Source organism: Podarcis pityusensis (genome assembly GCF_964106645.2).
Source record: "Podarcis pityusensis genome assembly, chromosome: 2".
In the NCBI taxonomy this organism is placed as follows: domain Eukaryota; kingdom Metazoa; phylum Chordata; class Lepidosauria; order Squamata; family Lacertidae; genus Podarcis; species Podarcis pityusensis.
In genome coordinates this window covers 21,662,847-21,678,541 of record NC_138029.1, presented here as the reverse complement: position 1 = coordinate 21,678,541, position 15,695 = coordinate 21,662,847, and the positions used below count along the sequence as shown (strand labels likewise).

Sequence of the window (15,695 nt, the reverse complement as noted above, 5' to 3'; positions counted from 1 at the left end):
ATGAATTATTTCCCAATACAGTGATACCTCATGTTGCGAACTGTCCCCCTTACGAATTCTTTGGGTTATGCGCTCCACTAACCTGGAAGTAGATGCCCCTTCTTGCAAACTTTGCCCCGGGATGTGAGGGGAAATTGCGCTCCGGCAGCGCAACAGCAGTGGGAGGCGCCATTAGGAAAAGCGCACCTCATGTTATGAGCGGTTTCCAGTTACGAACGGACCTCCGGAACAGATTAAGTTCGCAACTGGAGGTACCACTGTTCTCTTTTACAGGTCTACCACGTATGATAGAATGTACCCTCAGTCTCATTGCATCTCCAGCACTTATCAGAGTCAGTCTTATAGATCTTAGCAAGTCTACTCGGGAGTTAGATACCATCTGTATATCATTTTCAGGTAGTTCTCCTTCCAAGGAATAACATACTGTAAACTTCAGGCTTTTCCAAAGTTTCCCCCAGAGATTAAAATCTATATTATGTCCTGTATCTATTGCCCAATGTTTCATAGAGGCTTTGACAAGCTTGTTTCTTGTTTCCCAAACTAAGAACAGATTGTACATTTTAGATAAAAGTTTCTTTTGTAGAAGTTCTTTTTCGAATTGTGAGCTTTGGTAAAAAAAAATAAATTTTTCCCCCCTGTCTATTTTAAACATTTCATGTAACTGATGATATTGTAGCCAGTCTATGAAATGGCTCCTTACACTTTCCATTGATTTCAGTTTAGGTTCCCCCTCTGTAAAGTATAGCAATTCCCTGTAAGTTGCCCATTATCCATATTAACTCTCTTAATTGTAATAGCCTTAATAGCAGATAGCCATAATGGTCTTTTCCTTTCCAGCAGATTTTTATTTTTCTCCCAAACTCTATACAAATTCTGTAGAATATGGTTCATAAAACCTTTATATAAGAGGAAGTCGTTTTCCCAGGTCTGACTGGCAAGACAGCTACAGCCATTCATGGACTGAGATAGACTGTCGACTATTGTAGCCTCTATATTGGATTACTGCAATGCACCCTATGTGGGGCTGCCCCCTAGAAGCTGGAGCTAGCATAAAATGCAACTTGGTTATTGACAGGGCTAGGTATAAAGTAACCTAACAAACAGAATGAATCTGATTAGTGCAATTGTATGGCACTAAGGAACAAATGGGACGCAAGTGGCGCTGTGGGTTAAACCACAGAGCCTTGGGCTTGCTGATCAAAAGGGCAACGGGGTGAGCTCCCGTTGCTTGGTCCCTGCTCCTGCCAACCTAGCAGTTCAAAAGCACGTCAAAGTGCAAGTAGATAAATAGGTACCGTTCCGGCGGGAAGGTAAACGGTGTTTCAGCACGCTGCTCTGGTTTGCCAGAAGCGGCTTAGTCATGCTGGCCACATGACCCAGAAGCTGTATGCCAGCTCCCTCAGCCAGTAAAGCGATATGAGCGTTGCAACCTCAGAGTTGTCCGCGACTGGACCTAATGGTCAGGGGTCCCTTTACCTTTATTATTGGGCTATTGCTTTTATTTTTATTTTATATACTGTGATCTTTTTATGTGAACTGCCCCGAGACCTCCAGGTATAGGGCGTTATATAAATTCAACAAATAACAAGAGGAGTAGTGCAAGTAACTGGTCTCTGGGACAGAGTCTGGCAGGGACTGATATAGGATGCCACCCTTGTTCTCTGGGTGACAGGGGCATATAAAGTGGTGCAGGCATGCACCCCATTTTCTGCTTTTCTAGATGTGGCAGCTATTTTGTCAAGCCACACTGCCAAGGCAGCCATCTTGTGTTACGCCCTCTCCACCACCAGCACACCCGACACCCATGGGACTTTAGAGTTCCAAATGTGCCTGCCTGTTCCCATTGTAGCCAGCCAGACACTGACGGGAAGCCCACAAACAGGGACAGGGGCATAATAGCCCTTTCTCGCTCGTGTTCCTCAGCAACAGGGTTGCAGACACATGGCTTCCAGTGCTGAATCTTGGACCCAGGCCTACAACTCAGAAGGACAGGACACGGTTTGTTCTATAAAGAAAGGAACAAGACTGCTTTCAGCTAAATGTTTCTGTTTAATGAGTCTAACACAATGGGCAGCAGAAGGCATCCAGAAGGAGACAGGAGCAAGAAGTAGAAAACAAACAGATACAAACAGAAATCAGTATTCTTCGCCCTCATCATCCCCATCGGCACTGTCTGCCCCAACCTCCTCGTAATCCTTCTCTAGGGCAGCCATGTCCTCCCGGGCCTCCGAGAACTCGCCTTCCTCCATCCCTTCCCCAACGTACCAGTGGACAAAGGCACGCTTGGCATACATCAGGTCAAACTTGTGGTCCAGGCGAGCCCAGGCCTCAGCAATGGCTGTGGTGTTGCTCAGCATGCAGACGGCACGCTGCACTTTGGCCAGGTCGCCCCCGGGGACCACCGTGGGGGGCTGGTAGTTGATACCAACCTTGAAACCGGTGGGGCACCAGTCTACAAACTGGATGCTACGTTTGGTCTTGATGGTGGCAATAGCAGCATTGACATCTTTGGGAACAACGTCCCCACGGTACAACAGGCAGCAGGCCATGTATTTACCGTGACGAGGGTCACATTTCACTAATTGGTTGGCTGGCTCAAAGCAAGCGTTGGTGATCTCTGCTACCGTCAGCTGTTCATGGTAAGCTTTCTCAGCTGAGATGACTGGGGCGTAGGTGGCCAGGGGGAAGTGGATTCGGGGATAGGGCACCAGATTGGTCTGGAATTCTGTCAGGTCTACATTCAGGGCCCCGTCAAATCGCAGGGAGGCTGTGATGGAGGACACAATCTGGCTGATAAGGCGGTTGAGGTTGGTGTAAGTGGGGCGCTCAATGTCCAGGTTCCTGCGGCAAATGTCATAGATGGCCTCGTTGTCTACCATGAAGGCACAGTCGGAGTGCTCCAGGGTGGTGTGGGTGGTCAGGATGGAGTTGTAGGGCTCGACGACAGCTGTGGAGACTTGGGGAGCTGGGTAGATGGAGAACTCCAGCTTGGACTTCTTGCCGTAGTCAACGGACAGGCGCTCCATCAGCAAGGAGGTGAACCCAGAACCGGTGCCCCCACCAAAACTGTGGAAGACCAGGAAGCCCTGGAGACCTGTGCATTGGTCGGCCTGTTGGAAAGAGAGAGGTTTTAAAAGATTCTCACAAGTCCTGACAAGGTCTTGCTGAAAAGCCTGCTTAGTCACTTAATACGGAGGCTACTGGTGGGTTGGAGAGAGTAAGAGTCCGCTTTTCACGAGATCATACAGCAGAAGGCAGTCTCTGCAGAAGGCTCCTAGGCAGTGCCGCAGAGACCTCTGAATGGGATAAAGGAGAGGGGGACAGAGACACTGAGTCTCACTTAATACTATGTCCCTGTAGCTTCCAGACAACTATGGCCTGTAATTCAAGGGCTAGATCTTATACTGAGAACATCTCAACCATTAAGCTCCCCTTCTTAGACCAACTGGTCCTGGTAAATTGATGCCTATGCTACTCCTGCCCCAGCTCTTAGCTTTGGAGGACAGATCAATCTGACTGCACAAATTATTGCATGATCACACCACCTCCTCTGCTACTGGGGGTTTGGAAAGCGCAAAATCCAATTTCCTTGAAGATGGCGTATTCCTCCGGTAGCCATCGTAGTTTCCTCCAAAGGCTGTGGGGTCTATCTCCCATCAACCCAAGCAGTCTTGGCACTCACCACCTTGTGAGGTGGTAAGCAATGATGGGGATTGTAGTCTAACTCTGGTGTAGCAGAAGATAATCCCTGTGTGGTGCCCCATGGACCTTTGCTTATTTAAGAAGTTTGATCCTAAAACTAATTCAATAATTTAAGATCACAACACAAGACTATTCTTTAAGATTATCTCCTTCCCACCGACAATGCTTACCCTTAAACACAACTGCCCGTGAGTTGTTGCCTGAGCACTGCACCACGACCACACACTAAGGACAGAAACACCTTGTATGATCGATCTCCTTCCTCTCTTTTGTACAACCTGAGAGTTACCAACTTGAGCAACATCCAAAATTGGGACACAGGGGCTGAAACAAATGACCTTTTGCACCCCACTGGGACAATCTGCATAAGGCATGGATGGGAACCCGTGGCTTCCATACATTGCTGGACTCAAATTAAAATAGCTCATGGTCTGGGATGACACGGACATTTTTCCTTAACCATTTTCAGAAGGCCAAAGCTTCCTCACCTATGAAGTAAGGAATGGTATTAATCAAAGTCTGCCTCTGAACAATGCTCATTTTACAGGAGAAGACCACTGAAGCCACAAGGTAAGCCATGAAGCATGCGTCCGATAAAAATTCTTCGAGCTGCCATTTATATAAGGCGCAGTAAATGGCACCAGCTTTCTAGGACCTAGGACCCTCGTACCTACGGGAGCGCCTCTCCCGGTATGCCCCACGGAGAGCCTCAAGGTCCATAAATAGCAACACCCTAGTGGTCCCGGGCCCTAAGGAAGTTCGATTAGCCTCAACCAGAGCCAGGGCCTTTTCAACACTGGCTCCTGCCTGGTGGAACGCTCTGCCTCATGAGACCAGGGCCCTTCCCTCCCCCTCTTTCTTTTTCCTTTCTCCTCCTGTGATGAGGCTGCATTTTAATATTTCAATGTTTTAATGTTGTATTTTAATCTTGTTTTTCAGTTGTATTCATTCAACTTGTTTTTATTATTGCTTGTTAGCCGCCCTGAGCCCGGCCATGGCCGGGGAGGGTGGGGTATAAATAAACATTATTATTATTATTAAATCATGAAGCCCCATTTTAGAGCTAGAGATCAATGAGTCTCAGCAATCTCCAACTTCCTGGGAAAAGGCAACTATGTTTATGACTGCCTATAAAAAGCATGTTACCAGCCCCTCACCTCAGTACAACAAGCAGATTAACAGCTTGGTTGCATGCATTTTTACTCAGTTATTGTTCTTTAGCCTTAAAGGAACAGGGTGCCTATCAGCATACGCAGAGAAGTTTCCCCTCCAAATATTTATGAGAAACTACAGCCTGTACAATCCTACCTCTTCAACTCTTGCTAAAGATAAAGAGCAGAGCTAACAGTCTCCCATACAGATAAGCCCAAGAGCTTTTATCTTCAGAAACTCAACAATGCCACTCCTGGCTTCCTTAAACTGTACAATTCCCCACCCCCACAACTCTCTGTGCTTGTTTTATTTCCATAGGCTGAAAGATTAGAATTTAAATAACAAGGTTCCTGTGAGCACATTCTCAGCCTAGGAATTTTATTTTCCCATGACTAGAGCTATACAGAGAGCTCTTCCACTTTACACAAAGCTCTATTTCTGCTTTTCTAACCAAGCAATTGTTTCTTTGGGTGGCATCCAAATAAATAATTATGCGAGCGGAAAAACTTTGGCTTGCGGAATGGAACTTGCCCCGTCCTCCCATGCGCACCCCAAAATACGATCCAGGTGGCTTGAGGAACCCCCGGAACAGTTTCCGGGGTAAAAAGAGGAGGGAAGTCTCATTGTGAAAGTGTTCTGCTTGAGCTAGGGGTTACTTAGTACTACTTTGGATATTATTCATTTGCTATACGTGGAGTTGGTGTGTGGGAGATTCCACCTGCAAGTGAAATGGAACAAAGGCTCATTGAAGAAGAAGAAGAGGAGGAGTTTGCATTGATATCCCGCTTTATCACTACCCAAAGGAGTCTCAAAGCGGCTAACATTCTCCTTTCCCTTCCTCCCCCACAACACTCTGTGAGGTGAGTGGGGCTGAGAGACTTCAGAGAAGTGTGACTGGCCCAAGGTCACCCAGCAGCTGCATGTAGATGAGCGGAGACGCGAACCCGGTTCACCAGATTACGAGTCTACTGCTCTTAACCACTACACCACACTGGCTCTCAAGAAGAGCTGCCCCCAGGGCCCAGGAGAAGCAGAGAAAACAGAAGCATGGCTTCATACAGGCAAAAAGAACCAAAAACTTGAGATTAAGCAGCAAAAACGAAAAGACTCCAATTTGCGTGGCCACACACCCCTAAGTCCAGTAAGATGCACACTCTTTGCTTGGAATATTGTGCATGTAGCGATGGGGAAAAGCATTCCCAAATGCATTCAAGGACTAGAGACCACGGGCTTCCTCTCACAAAAATCCACTCCAGGTTTTTCCTGCAAGCCCAATTTTGGCAGCTGTAGAGTGACATTCCTCTCCTGCTTGCCAAGATCAAAGAATTTGCCTTCTGAGGCTGTATGAGGGCAGGCAGGGGAGGAGAACCACTGCACAGTCAGATTTGGAGTTGGGTTTTTTAAGTCTATCTCAAGCATCCTTTCCTTTGTCTTTAGAAGATCCTGTGAAGACCACCTTCCCGCAGTAAGCTTTTCAGGAGACCACACAACAGAAGAAAGCCTCTTCAGAAGGCTCCTAGGCAGTGCAGCATAGGATGAAGGAGAGAGGGACAGAGACACTGAGCCTCACTTAATACTATGTCCCTGTAGCTTCCAGACAACTATGGCCTGTTAATTCAAGGGCTACACCTTATATGGAGGACAACTCAACCACTAAATTCCCCTTCTTAGACCAAGTGGTCCTGCTAAATTTATGCCTATACTACTCCTGCCCCAGCACTTAGCTTTGGAGGACAGATAAAAATGACTGCACAAATTATTGCCTGATCACACCACCACCTCTGCTATCTTAAGCTCTTTGGGGAAAAGCAAGATACAGTGCATGTGAAGTATTAATTAGCAGCAGTGTACAACTGACTATACAATTTATTCTTGCCTTTAAGGGGGTGAAGGAAAGAGTCAGACTTACATAAACAGTACAGGCTGGTAGGACCCTAGCTCAAAAGTTCAACACAGCTTGGACATAAACCAAAACCTGCAACAAAATGTTGCAGTGGGAGGAGTGGGGGGGGGTCAGGATCCCCCCTTTGCCATTCCACTCCCCTCTCTCCTTTGCTTTTACATTTTCTCCTCCTAGCACACAGAATTCTATGGACTCCAAGCACACTCAGTCCTCGCTTATCAATTTTGGTGGGTCCACATTTATTCTTTTTTTAAGGGTTTTGTCTATTTCTGAAAAGCTGGCCATTCCCTCTTGACACGGGCAGTGCTTTTTCTTGCTACAACCATGCCCACATCCGGAACAGAGGAAACAAGAAGGCACATATTAAAGAAATGTCCTTTCTCCATTTATAATGGGTGTTTTTGTGAAACGTCTTTCCTGTTGTGTTTAGAAGCCCCTTCCCCCAGTCTCGCAGGCTGCAGACATCAACTCACCAGCTTCCGTATCCTGTCAAGGACCAGGTCAATGATCTCCTTGCCAATGGTGTAGTGGCCCCTGGCATAATTGTTGGCAGCATCCTCCTTGCCTGTGATGAGCTGCTCGGGGTGGAAGAGCTGGCGGTAGGTGCCAGTGCGCACCTCATCTGTGGAGAGAAGCAAGTGGAAGCATCAAGACCTCTGGCATCCCTCCTGGAGACACAAACATAGCTAGAAAACTGTTAGAAGTGCCTTGTTTGCTCACCAATCACAGTTGGTTCCAAGTCCACAAAGACTGCCCTGGGCACGTGCTTGCCAGCTCCCGTCTCACTGAAGAAAGTGTTGAAGGAGTCGTCTCCTCCCCCAATGGTCTTGTCACTGGGCATCTGCCCATCAGGCTGGATGCCATGCTCAAGACAGTAGAGCTCCCAGCAGGCATTGCCAATCTGGACTCCGGCTTGGCCAACGTGGATGGAGATGCACTCACGCTGCAAAGAGAAGCGGTTAAAATGAATGCATGCATCCTTCCTCAATGCAGACACACACCCCACAGACATGGAACTCCCCTGTCCAACCAATTCCATGTTATTTTAAATCCCCCATTCCTACCCCTGCGTCTTAAGTGTGAGTTTAGGGCCTGACTTCAGAACTGCAGAAAGGAATGAAGTGATATATCTAGAGCAGTTTGTGCACGCACACAATGAGCAAAGCTGTGCTAGTCGGCAGTGGCACTGCGGTCTAAACCACTGAGCCTCTTGGGCTTGCCGATCAGAAGGTCAGGGGTTTGAATCCCGGTGACGGGGTGATCTCCCGTTGCTCGGTCCCAGCTCCTGCCAACCTAGCAGTTCGAAAGCACGCCAGTGCAAGTAGATAAACAGGTACTACTGTGGTGGGAAGCTAAACAGCATTTCCATGCACTCTGGTGTCCTGTTGCTCCAGAAGTGGTTTGGTCATGCTGCCACATGACACAGAAAACTGTGGACAAAAGCCGGCTCTCCCGGCCTGAAAGCGAGATGAGCTCCGGAACCCCATAGTCACCTTTGACTGGACTTAACCATCCAGGGGTCCTTTAACTTTACCTAGTCAGCAGTCTACTAGGAAGCAGCTAATGAATTGCCCACAATGCAATGTCATCATCCCAAAGGCAGAGCTGCCATGGAACAGCTCGGAATAAGCAGACCCCCATCCTGCCCCACTTCTGTGGCCTCAAACTTGCAGAATTCAAAGTGTGTTTCTAAAAACTGCTTTAACTGCAGATTTTTCGAACACTGTATGCCAAAGACCCAGAAACCAGAATGCAAACAAAATCCATTCCCTAGGAAATAAGACATGTGGAAAATTCACTCACTTTCTTAAAGTTAAGCTGATTAATACTCGAGAGTCATTTAAAGTTGTCCACATGCCAGTCTGTTGTGACTTTAATCCATTTTTTGATGATTGATAAGGAGAAAGTGGCTTGTGACAGCCTTGGAAGCCAACAGCTTTTACCCAGAAACTGTTGGCGAAAACTAATTCTCCCCCATCATCCTATCTGAAGAGAAGGGAACTCTTATGGAATACGGATATAAAATTTACAGTATGTTATGGTTTAAGAGAAAATTCTATGAAAATGTTATATAAATGGCACCTAGTACAGGCATATCCAACTCTAGAGACTGCGATCTACTCCCAGTGTTATAAAATTGGCAGCTATCCATTCATTGTCATTGCCCACAGTTGTTGCGCTTTTTTGGGTGGAGTGCCCTGAGTCTCTAACCCCTAAAAACTTTGGCCCTGAAGAATCTTCACCGGCTCCCAGTTTGAAGTGTTGGTGGTGATCTTTAAAGCCCTAAACGGCCTCGGTCCAGTATACCTGAAGGAGTGTCTCCACCCCCATCATTCAGCCCGGACACTGAGGTCCAGTGCTGAGGGCCTTCTGGCAGTTCCCTTACTGCGAGATGTGAGGTTACAGGGAATCAGGCAGAGGGCCTTCTTGGTGGTGGTGCCCACCCTGTGGAACGGCCTCCCATCAAATGTCAAGGAACTATCTGACTTTTAGAAGACATCTGAAGGCAGCCCTGTTTAGGGAAGTTTGATGTTTGATCATGTTTTTAATATTCTGTTGGGAGCCGCCCAGAGTGAGCGGGGTATCAATATTTACAGGGACAGCTCAGAGAGGGCAGACACAATTCTACTCACCTGCCTTGTGTTCCAGAAAATGGTTTGTCCCTTCTTAAGGTTCATAAACCTACTTCAACATGCAGTCAGTGAGATAAATGAGCAGGAGAGACAGATCTGTCCTGGTCAAAGATTACACTGAAGTGCGAGGTAGAAGTCTTGTTCCCTGGGTAGGAAAGAGGTCCTACCTCAAGCTAGCCAGATGAGCTCAGCCAAGGGTGTGCAATAGACCAACAGATTCCCTACACGACAACACTAACTCAACCTGAAGCACCAATTGTATGCAAGACACTGTTACACATTCCTAATCGGCACTGCAGGCTTTGGGTGTGACTCAAACAACCCGGTGCCTGTTGAGTCATTGTGTCTGCTGCAGCAGCACAATGTATCCCTCAGGACTATAAAATCTGTATAGTATCACATTTTGCCTCATGCTTTAGGTTACACAAACGCAGCAAATACAGAGTTGCCATATTTCAAGAGTAAAAACCAGGGCACCCTGAAAGTTTTTGAGTGGTTTTTTTTTTTTTAAACCCCTGAAATTTTTCAACTATCCAGGACAAAGCAGCAAATATAACTTTCTTTTTGATAGGAGAATCAGGGGATTATGGGTCCTAATGGGAGGGAGCAACTGCCCCCACGCTGAACACCCATGACTACACAGGCACTGTGCCCAAAGTTGTTCCATTGGTCAAAAGGACTAAGGCCTGGAGATTATAGGAGTGCTGGAGTTTAAGTGAGACACGGTTCCTAGCCTGCTCATGCTTGCTTCTTCGGATAGCTCATCCAGATGCTAATGAGTCGATGTTTCAGAGCCAGCTCTTTTGAACTCCCAACAGGATTTGGCTTGTTTTAGCTAGTTGCTGCCAGCGAAGTGAAAACGCAGCAAGAGCTAAGCAGAAGAGGCCCAAGGCCTCACCCCACCAAGGCAGGCAATTGAGTGCTAGGCAACTGAGCCCCATTATCCTTCCCACAGCACAAACAAGGGGGAGGAGAGCAAGGAGCAGATTTGGTTTCAAGTCCTGTGCATTATTACGTAGCCTCAGTTTCTGGAACCCAGAACACTAGGATCAGGGTTCCAAAGGGGGTTAATGTGTCTCTCCGACAAGTTGTGGGGCACAGAGAAAGATTTCACACAGGGCTCCAGGTTTACCAACAGGCAGTGTGCAAGACAGGGAGGCAAACAAAAGCAAACCAAAGAAGCTTTGTTTCTCATACTGTTCCCCATAAGTGTTCTACAAAGGCGACACGGATACTAGGCAGGTGAGAGGCAGCGCCACTCCTTGGATCGATTGCAAGGTGGGACGACTTGGGGCTGGGGGGCAATGCCCCATTTCCTTGGGGATCAGACTCCACTGCCAACAGGTGGAGGTATCTTTTTCATGATATCTGGTGCAAGGATACACCCTCAATTTCCTCCAGTTATTCAGATTTGAAACAAATCCAGTTTTATTGCAAGGAGGCACTCTTAATTTCCTCCAGTTATTCAGATCTGAAACAAATCCAGTTTTGTTTCCAGGCTCCAGTTACTCAGATTTGAAACAAAAAATTAAAAGTCTACTCAACAGCTTGGTTTTGAGTAATCTCTTAATTTAAATTAAAAACAACTGATGCTGGAATTGCATCTTTTGTATTTCAACAGAGCCACAAAATGGAGCTGTTATGCCCTTTGAAGATCTGTCCCTCCTAACTCACTTTGGCTGAACACGCCTTGCTTTCCAGCAACTTTTAAGACATTTTGCCCTGCCTGCTGGTAGCTGGACATTATGCAATGCCACATAATGCCCCTTCTATGCAGGATCTATTTGCCAGAGCCAAGCTTCGCAGCTGGCAAGTTCAAACTTGGTCACTTTTGCTTTCAAGATGCGACCCAACCTCAAAAAGGATTACCTTGCCTAAGGATGCCTCTTAAGCGCAACCTAAGCTGCTTAGCCTGGCTGATTTGCAATGGGCATTTGGGGACAAGAGTGTGTGTTTATTTTTTCTTGCATGGGGGGTGGGGAGCAGGATTGATTTGCAGCGTTTCCTTCTTTTGCCAACAGGCAAATGAAGCGCACAAGGTTCTGCGTTCAACCGCCCGGGGAAATGACGCAACAAGCTGGTTATTCAACAAGGCTCTTCCCGCGCGTTCTCTCTGGCGGGCTGCTCGCCTTGGACTCTCGCTTTCCAACTCTGCTTGGAAGAAGTGACTCAACACGTAGTTAAGGAAGCAAGAAAAAAAGTTCTGGACATGGGCGTAACCAGGAATTTTGTGGGGCGGGGGAAGCAGGCCTTTTGTTGGGGAACAAGACCTATGTGATTCGTCACTTAAGTATTTCTATTGTTTTACTTGATCTGGGGGGCGGGCAGCTGCCCTCACCTACCCCCCCCCCCGCTTGGCTACGCACATGGGTGTGGAAGAGGCTGCCATGCCGGGCTTAAGCGACCACATCCTGCTGCTTACGGAAGCACGCTTCCAGAGGATTTTGGCAAAAGACCTTGTGTTCCATAGACCCATTTCCCAGAAAGGGTAAATCGAGGCGCACAGAGACTATTCAGATATTCTCATGGTCTCGTTTGGTAACGACTGGACTAAGCAACGCACCCCAGAACCCGCTTCCGGCATTGATCCTAACAAGCCCCGTAGAGACGCAATTGAATCCCAAGCGCACCCCCCCCCAAAATTATCAAAACCCGAGCAAATGAGGCATCATATGCTTCTAAATGGCGCGTTAAAGGTTAAAGAGACGAGTAAGGCCATTTAGGGGCTTTTCTTACACCAAGGAAGCTGGGCGTCCCACCGCGTGCGCGCAAGTTTCAGGCCACTCGCTCCCCCAACCCATTGCGCGGAAACGACTCGGGCAACGCTCCTCCGGATGTGCGCACACGCAACCGAGCGGACACGTGTCTGCGCGGCGCGATTTCCTACACGCGGAAACGCTCTTCCCGGGAGGCGGGGGGTGGCGCCCCCCACCGGGATGGAGCTCCTCCAGGGACAACGAGGGAGAAGGCGGCAATCGCTGCCTCGCCAGCGCCTTTTGGCCCCCATCCGCTCCTCGACACCCGCGTCCCGGGAGCCCCGAGATGGCTACCGACACCCCCAGGGCGCAACTCCCTCGCCTCACACCCCATGGCCCTGGATGCCCGAGCGCCCACAAAATTCCCCGTGGAGGGCACCCACTAATCTGGGTGCCAGGGCCATGCACGTCGCATGGGCACCCACGGCCCCGGGCACCCACGCTTGTGGGGCCAAGTTGGCACCGCTACACCCCACCCAGCCTCGCTTTCCTGGTCCCCAGGCGCGAACCCCGGCGAAACCATTGTCTCCAAGCCGCCTCCTCCTCCTCGCTCCTTACCATGTTTCCTCGACGGCAAGGAAGCAAAAAAACAACGAAGCGGGAGAAGGAGGAACCGAGTCTTCCTCACTAGTCGACCCGTTGAGGGAGCCGCCGGTGAGCCAAAACTTCGTCCGAACTGCGGGACGGGTTGGGGCGGGGCCTTTTATAGGTCTGGGAGCGTGTCGTCGGCAGCAGGGGGCGGAGCTTGGCGGAGGGAGAAGGAGGCGCCCTACCCCGCCCCTTCACCGGCTCCTGATTGGCGGGTTCGAATTTCCCGAAAGGGGAAGGCGGGCGGGCCAGCGAATGAGGAGGGGAGAAGCGGCTACCGCCATGAATGGAGCGGGGGGGGGGGACAAGGACCCCGTTTTTCACAGAGGAATTCATAGGAGCTAAGGGCGTAGCCAAGGGGAGAGCAGCTGCCCCCTTTACAGATCAATAAAAATACTTACCGTAACTAAGGTTCTTTGCCCCCACCAAAAATTTGGCCCTCCAACAAAATATCTTAGCCCCCCCCCCCAATTGATGGCAGGGGTGCCAACTTGAATAACTTAAAACATCGATCACGTGGCATGGTGCATGCACACCATTTGAATGGCAATGCCTATAAACTGTGGTGGGGCCATATAAACTGGGGTAGGGGGGCCTAAACCCCTTAAATATTTTATTGAAGGGGGTCCGAAGACCCCTCGGCCCCTAGGAGTTGGCTCCTATGGTTGATGGACATTGCCATTCAGAAAGTGTGCTTGCACCGTGCCACGTGATCGAGGATGTGGGGCGGGGCTTACCCTGTCCCCCCCACCTCCAAATGTATCATTCAAGTAGGTTTGCCATATTTCAAAAAAGAACCAGGACGCCCCCAGAACCGTCGAGCTTTTTTTTACCAAAGCACTAAAAAAAACAAACGCGATTTGCCAAAGATCCAGGACAAAGCGCCGCTTTTTAGAGACCCCCCCCCGTAATGTCCGGGACTTTCCGGACGTGTGACAGCCCTACTTTAAGTAGCCCCCCCCCCCCATATAGCTGTTCAAAAAGTGGAAGCCTGTTTATTTTGAAACTCAGTTCCAACCTAACCAGAGGGATATTCGTGGGGCTTAACAGACCGTTATTCCGGCAGGCAATTAAATGTGTTGGACAAAAAGCGACCCGCCCCTGCGCAAGTTGCGCAAAATGAGCTTTGCGCCCTTGCTCTTCCCGCCGGTATCTATTTCCTGCTGCGCCCCATTGGTAGTGATGCGTGCGGGGGGTGGGGGGCAGCGCATGGGCGTAGCCAAGGGGGGGGAGGTGCATCTGCCCCCCCATAATCAATAAAAATCAGTAAAACCACACAGCTGAGGTTCTGCAAACGGCTCCCCCCCAACAAAGCAAAAGGCTCCCCCCCAACAAAGAACCTGCCCTGCCCCCCCAACAAAAATCCTGGCTACGCCCATAGGGCAGCTACGGGGGATGGAGATCCGGAAGGGGTGATGAATGAGGTAATTGAGGGAGGAGCCCAAGAAGAACAACGAAGGAGGAATCAGCCGGGTTGGGAACAGCTGGCGAGCGCCAGTTTCCCCCGATTCCTGCTTTGGAATTGCCGGCGCTGCACATTCCAGAGGGAAAGCCCTGCTGGTGCACTAGAAGCGAAAGCCACACACAAAAAGATGGGTGGGAAGAGGCTCGTGACGCATCAAAGCAGCGCTTCTCAAACTTTCCCCCCCTGTGCGCCGCACTTTCAGAATAAAAAAAATAGATTTTTTTTCTTTAATTGCTAAAGAAATAACATGGGGGTGGGGGAAAGGAAACAAATCATTTTTTTAACCCCCCCCCCCGTTTTTACAAATACCATTTCCATTCAAATGTAATCAATTATATACAGACACATACATATATATATATATATATATATATATATATATAAAAGGTAAAGGGACCCCTGACCATTAGGTCCAGTCATGGCCGACTCTGGGGTTGCGGCGCTCATCTCGCTTTATTGGCCGAGGGAGCCGGCGTACAGCTTCTGGGTCATGTGGCCAGCATGACTAAGCCGCTTCTGGCGAACCAGAGCACGGAAACGCCGTTTACCTTCCCGCTGGAGCGGTACCTGTTTATCTACTTGCACTTTGATGTGCTTTGAGTTCACCCCGTCGCAGGGATTTGAACCGCCAACCTTCTGATCAGCAAGTGCTAGGCTCTTTGGTTTAACCCATAGCACCACCTGCATCCATAGATATATATATATAGGATTCCCCAAATCCTTGGACCTCCCTCCATCCTCTCATGGTTTCCATTGCAAACCTTTTCCTACTGCATCTTATGACATTTATCCAAATTTTGTTTCTATCTTATTTTAACCTTATAATTATTACATTACAAGTGTTCTATCGATCCTGCTAACATTTTAAAATGTTTACAGTGTTCTTCTAGGTAATCTATAATTCCACCCTCCCCCCAATTCTTTATTAAATTCCTTGTCTTCCTTGTTTCTAAATCTCCCAGTCAGTTTTGCCATTTGAGCATAGTCCATCATCTTGTATATTCATTCTTCTCTGGTTGGAACTTTTATCTTCCCTCTACCTCTGGGCAGAAAGCATCTGCACGGTTGTTGTTGCATACATAAAAAGGATTTTCTGCTCCCTTGAAGGAAAAAACTAGCCGTGTTTGATTTATAACACAACTTTATAACACAACGTTAAAAAAAATTACTATCCTATACTATACTATGCTGAAATGTTTTTTATTATTATTATTATTATTATTATTATTTATTGAATTTATATACTGCCCTATACCTGGAAGTCTCAGGGCGGTTCACAGAACAAAATCAAAATATAAAACCACAAAATAAGTGTTTTAAGTGTTTCTTTGCCCTTGCATCTTCCTGCCACACTTGCCATCCTCTCCTGGCACCAGTGAAGTAGCGTGGGGGGGGGCGCGTGGCCTGGGCGCACAATCTGGGGAGCACAGGAACCAGGCGCCCCCCAAAGAGATCTCCAGCCGTGCACCATTCGAGGAGGTGTGGGTGGCCTTGCA

The 15,695-nt window shown here is 48.4% G+C and overlaps 2 protein-coding genes across 2 annotated transcripts in view; both read right to left on the bottom strand.

The window, feature by feature from the left end:
• LOC308470986 (tubulin alpha-1A chain) overlaps positions 1–12,722 on the bottom strand; it is an 85,091-nt gene extending 72,369 nt beyond the window's left edge. The window contains exon 1 of the mRNA XM_080994798.1: positions 12,705–12,722. Within this exon, the coding sequence (XP_080850924.1) occupies positions 12,705–12,707 (3 nt within the window). The 5' untranslated portion in view covers positions 12,708–12,722. The remainder of the gene's footprint in view (positions 1–12,704) is intronic.
• On the bottom strand, positions 2,030–12,840 carry LOC308470989 (tubulin alpha-1C chain-like). The gene is made up of 4 exons (XM_080994804.1): positions 12,705–12,840; positions 7,478–7,700; positions 7,231–7,379; positions 2,030–3,110 (listed from the first exon to the last, which is right to left on the bottom strand). Exons 1-4 carry the CDS (start codon positions 12,705–12,707, stop codon positions 2,136–2,138), a joined length of 1,350 nt encoding a protein of 449 aa, XP_080850930.1. The 5' UTR covers positions 12,708–12,840; the 3' UTR covers positions 2,030–2,135.
• Positions 12,841–15,695: the final 2,855 nt, after the last annotated feature.